The sequence below is a fragment of the Lontra canadensis genome, unplaced genomic scaffold (genome assembly GCF_010015895.1).
Source record: "Lontra canadensis isolate GAN:19392208 unplaced genomic scaffold, GSC_riverotter_1.0 scaffold110, whole genome shotgun sequence".
In the NCBI taxonomy this organism is placed as follows: Eukaryota; Metazoa; Chordata; class Mammalia; order Carnivora; family Mustelidae; genus Lontra; species Lontra canadensis.
Genome location: NW_022631104.1, coordinates 3,000,487 through 3,006,139, shown reverse-complemented (window position 1 = coordinate 3,006,139; position 5,653 = coordinate 3,000,487). Strand labels below are relative to the sequence as shown.

Sequence of the window (5,653 nt, the reverse complement as noted above, 5' to 3'; positions counted from 1 at the left end):
ATCGGGTCATCTCTTGGGTCTGGAGGCTGGCCCAGATTTCTGCTTGTGTTCAGGGGTCTTTTGTCTACCTCCTTGATGGAAGAGAATATCAGTGACAGGTGATCATGGTTCCTTTTAAAGAGGCTGATCTAGAGGAGTTGAGGCCACACAGTTGTGATACGGGGGACTTTTTAAATTTTACTTATTTGAGAGAGAGAGAGAGAGCACAAGCAGGAGAAGCAGCAGGAAGAGGGAGAGGAAGAAGCAGGCTCCCCGCTGAGCAATGTGGGACTCGATCTCAGGACCCCAGGATCATGAACTGAGCCGAAGGCAGATGCTTAACAACTGAGCCACCCAGGCACCCAGATACGGGGGACTTTTCAGCGAGGACACTTGGACCTCCCAAGCGGGTGTCTGCCTTCAAAGTCAACTCCTTGGGAAACTGTTGGACTTAATTCAACCATTCTGCCCTTGCTGAGAAAATCTTTGGGGGTCACTCATTTGCTCCCTGATCATGTTTAACACACCCAGTAACCTTCTCACCAGGCTTGGCTCCCAGTGACCTGGGCCATTTCCAGCACACCAGACATCTCCTCGAAGGATGAAAATCTGCCTTTACCAAGGTTAATCAGCCTTGGGCGCCCAGTAAGAATCTGAAGAATGAGCGAGCTGGGGCAGGTGGAGGTCCGAGCCCACAGCTCCTGGCTGTGACTGCACAGAGGGCCAGCAGGCATTTGGATGTGTAAGTTCTGAGTTTTGTTTTCAAAGGAGTCATTGCTTTATGGCCACGCTTAGCACAGAGGAATGTGATCCATGGCTGGATACCATCCAATGGACCAGCCAGTCCCTGAGTCAGGATTGGGTGGGGGGGGAGTTGGATAGAGGAGGATCGGAGAATCTCCTGGAAAATGACTACTCCAGGGCACCTGGATGGCTCGGTGGGTTAAGCGACTGCCTCCTGCTCAGGTCATGATTCTGGAGTTCCAGGCTCGAGTCCCGCATCGGGCTCCCAGCTCAGCAGGGAGTCTGCTTCTCCCTCCAACCCTCCCCTTCTTGTGCTCTCTCTCTCTCTCTCAAAACAAACAAACAAACAGACCCACACTGGAAACCAGGCTGAATATGGGGGAGCATTGCTTAGCTGTCTGCTTCCCAGGGTGGGGTGGGTGGGGACACCTGGGTCCTCCCGCCTTCACTTCGGGCATCAAAGCAGGAAGAGGCGAGGTGGTGACCTCACCCAGCGGCGCCTGTCACGGCTGAGGGGAGGGTATCCAGCAGGCTACACCTGCAGCACATTCCATGCGCCTCAATCTAGAGTCTCAGAGGGGCTGGGGTTTCTCCTTGTCGGTCTCCCAACCCCCCTTCCAGAAGCGCCCCCTCATCTCCTCCCCAGGGGCCCGGGCCCAGGGGCCCCGTCTTGGTGTAAGTCAGGGAGGCCCCCCAGAGAAGACGAAGGGAGGCAGGAGACGGGAGGTGTAGGAGGCCCTGGGAAGGAGGGAACGGCCTGGCCATGGCTCACCGCCCTTGTCTCCCGCAGCGGAAGGGCCTTCGTGGGGTGGCCATGTCCGAAGGGGAGAGCAAGGACAGCTCCGGCAGCGAGTGCCCAGTGTGCTACGAGAAGTTCCGCGACCTGGAGGGCGCCAGCCGCACGCTGAGCTGCGGCCATGTGTTCTGCCACGACTGCCTGGTCAAGTACCTGCTCTCCACCCGCGTGGACGGCCAAGTGCAGCGGACCATTGTCTGCCCGATCTGCCGCTACGTCACCTTCCTCAGCAAGAAGAGCTCCCGCTGGCCCTCGGTGCTGGACCGCAGCTCGCAGACCCTGGCCGTGCCCGTGGGCCCGCCCGACACCCTGGGCCACACGAACCCCCTGGCCGCCGCCCAGCAGGTGAGGAGGCCGGCCCCGAGCCAGGGCGCCCCGCTGCCCTTGGACCTGCCGTCGGGCCTGGCCCGGGAGCCGCAGATCTTTGTCATCAGCCGCCACGGGATGCCCCTGGGGGAGCAGGACAGCGTGCTGCCACGGCGCAGCCTGGCCGAGCTGTCAGAGGCCTCCCCGGCCCCCAGCTCCGGCAGGGCCTTCTGCTGCCGCTCGCGGGCCCTGCTGCTCATCACCCTTGTCGCCGTGGTGGCCATGGTGGCTGCCATCCTGCCCTGGGTGCTGCTGGTGAGGAAGCAGGCCTGAGCGCCGCCCTGGGCTGAACTGGGGTACGGGGGGGCGCCTGGGAGGGGTGAGGCCCCCGGGGATGGGTGGCCTGGACAGCGTCCTCACTCCCCACTCCGCCTGCCAGCTCCCGTCAGGTCAGGGAGGCTGGGGGCTGATGATCCCTGTGATGGAGCTGAGCTCAGGGCCCAAACGCCAACTCTACACTCCAGGCCAGGGTAGAAAATGGGGTGCCCTCCCCCGCTCAGAAGCAACAGCTGTGCCCCTGCCCCAGAGGGGCTGGTATCTTCTGCAGATACTCTCCCTTCCTCCAGGCAGGAACTGAGCAAGGTGGGAAGCTGGGTGGTCCCTTCCTTCCTGTGGGGTCACCAGCCCTGAGGCACCGTCCCTATCTGCTGGGTGACCTGCCTGAAGCCAGGTGGGGCTCTGTTGTGGCTGGAGGGGGGCCCAACGGCAGGACTCATCCAGGTCAGAATTCTCACCCAGGCCTCTCTAGCTGCCTTTCCAGAACCAATAAAAGGGGTGGCTCAGGAGCCAAAAGCACCTTGCCCATGATTTCAGCAACCATCCATGACCCTCACCGTTGGGACAGCATATGTCTTCCCAAGTCACCAGCCTGGAAGGTCTTCACTGGAGGAGAAGCTGATCTCAGAGGCTGTGGTCCAGGATCTGTGGGGGACGTAATGGAAAAGGGTCATCCTGGGGAACGGGGGGCCGAGGCTAGCAAAGTGGCCCACAGAGCCAGAGGTCTCCCCCAACCTCAAGGAATGGTCGAGAATTTGAGTCCTGGGGTTCTCAAGGATGCACCAGCAGGCAGGGCATCAGGGGGGAGCCCAATGGCCGAGACTTGAGTCAGTGGAGAACTATGTGGGCACAATTAAGCCCTGGGGGCTCCCACCTCCCTCCCAGCCCAGGTCCTCCTCCTCTTCATGACCCAACCACTCATTAGAGGTCACACCAGCTGGGCCAGTTTCCCCGGGGTGGATTCCCAGCTGGGCTGGGCGAGGACGGGTGGGGAGGGAAACAGCTGAACATGTCAGGGACGCCACTGTCACCGCACAGGCTGAACCCCAGATCCTGCCGACCCCGCCCTGGACGGTGCTGGGGCTAGGCAAGGAGGGCCACTCAAAGAGCCTCGGATCGGGTCTTACCTGGGGGTCGAGTACTTGCCAACAGCTGTTTTCTGTTCGCGAAGGCCCATAATCTTTATTTGGGGATTAAAAAAACAACAAAAACGTCCAACTCCTCTCTCAGGTGGTTTCTCACCACCTCCCTGGTGGGGGGGGCTTGCCTCTTAGCTGTTTCCCAAACCCCCGTAGTGGTGCACGTTTGGGGACCCCTGGGGGAGGGGATATTTGGGACCCAAGGAGGGCTGATTTAAAACACTTAACTTCTGGACTTCTTTATGCTCTTTTGAAGACCAGAGAAGACCATCGGTGCTATTTGGGCGGGGTGGGGGGGGGTGAATACAGGTGGATTCGTGGAAAACGTATTTATTACAGGACTAAAATGTTACACTTACAAAGGACTAAAAATGTTACACTTACAAAGACTCGAATGAGTCCTGCAGCGTTTTCATATTGTCCTGAGGTGACCTGTAGATGGTACTTCTTTTATTTTCAAAGGATGCCAAGCGGCTATTTTTTAAATAAAGGTATCTATTTTCTCAAAGCTTCCAGAGACATCGCCAAAACACATGGGAAGCCCTGAGCTCTGACATTCTGGATAATTCACACTCGATGGGAGAGACAGCTCCCAAAGACACAGGCAAATGGGTCTTAAACATTTCGCCAGTCACGCTTGTGAAAGAAATGCAAATTAAAACTTCTGCGGGTATACCGTTTTTCACCTCTTTTCACCTCAAACACTGAAAGATTCAAAACCCACTCTGGTGCCAAAGCTGAGGGAAAGTAGGGGAGGTGGTGGGGATGTATACGGGGAAGACCCCACAAAGGGAAATTTGACATTAGCGATCAAAACTTCCACTTTGATCCAGCAAGTCCTGTCCTAAAAATGTATCATCTAGATAGACGTGCATGTATCTCCATAGAACGTCTCCAAGAGACAATGGCCAATGGGATAAATGTGGTGTGGAACATTGTGGGAGGGAGGGGGAATAAAAATTCACGTTCTTATGTGCTTATGTATGCATTAAGAAATTGGGTAGAGCACGCAAAAAATTAGAAACAGTGATTAACCGGGTAAGGGGACGAGAAACTGATGGGACAGAACGGGGATGATTTTCCCTTTCCCTTTGAAACTTTTTTTAAAAAATTCATTTGAGAGTGCGGGAGAGCACTAGATGGGGGAGGGTCAGAGGGAGAGGGAGAAACAGACTTCCCACTGAGCAGGGAGCCCAACTTGAAGCTTGATCCTAGCACCCTGGGATCATGACCTGGGCAGAAGGCAGACCCGCAACCCACCGAGCCACCCAGGCACCCCTTCCCCTTGATACTTTTTGAAACAAGCAAATGTCCTACTTATTCAAAAATTAAAATGAAGGGGCTCCTGGTTGGCTCAGTCAGTTAAGCGTCTGCCTTTGGCTCAGGTCATGATCTCGGGGTCCTGGGATTGAGCCCCACATCGGGCTCTCTGCTCAGCAGGGAGTCTGCTTCTCCCTCTCACTCTCCCTCTGTGCTCGCTCTCTCTCGAAAATAAATAAATAAGATCTTTAAAAAATTAAACTGAAAAATGCCATTAGATGCTAAAGAGATCTTCAGTGAACACACCTGTTGCCCTGTGAGGCTCTGGGCCCGAGAACATTCGGGAGCTGCCCGCCTACCCATCGTGCTGCCTGAGAGTGTCAGCTCCTGGCTCGGTGGGGCTGGTTTGTCTGGTTAGTGGTGTGACATCGTCTGCTGAAAAGGCACACCAGGAAGGAAGGTAGAAAGCTTAATACTTGACTCAGGGTTTCTCAGTTCCTCTGGACTTCTCTTTAGGCCGGATCATTTAATGTGATAGTTTTGGTTTTTCTCTACCCTTCCTTTCCTTCATCAGGTAAATGCTTTTACTTTAAACAAGCCCCCTGACATCATGATAGTGCAGGAAGACACCATTTATGAAGAGACAAACAGGGGCGCCTGGGTGGCTCAGTGGGTTAAAGCCTCTGCCTTTGGCTCAGATCATGATCTCAGGGTCCTGGGATCGAGCCCTGCACCGGGCTCTCTGCTCAGCAGGGAGCCTGCTTCTTCCTCTCTCTGCCTGCCTCTCTGCCTACTTGTGATCTCTGTCAAATAAATAAAATTTAGAAGAGGGAGAGACAGACAGATGGAAGCCTGGGATTAAACACAAACTGTTGCTCCTCTCTTCTGCCCCTTGTCCAAGGGCATGCCCCTTACGCACACACACTTTGCTACCTCCCCTCACAATAACCTTTTTTTTAAAAAATTAATTTATTTATTTGTCAGAGAGAGAAAGAGAGAGAAAGCACAAGCAGGGGGAGCGGCAGGCAGAGGGAGATGGGGGTCCCCCATTTGGAACTCGATCCCAGGACCCTGGGATCATGACCTGAGCCAA

The 5,653-nt window shown here is 55.4% G+C and overlaps 1 protein-coding gene across 1 annotated transcript; it reads left to right on the top strand.

The window, feature by feature from the left end:
• Positions 1-1,520: 1,520 nt before the first annotated feature.
• On the top strand, positions 1,521-2,158 carry RNF222 (ring finger protein 222). The gene has a single exon (XM_032840095.1). It carries the CDS (start codon positions 1,538-1,540, stop codon positions 2,156-2,158), a length of 621 nt encoding a protein of 206 aa, XP_032695986.1. The 5' UTR covers positions 1,521-1,537.
• Positions 2,159-5,653: the final 3,495 nt, after the last annotated feature.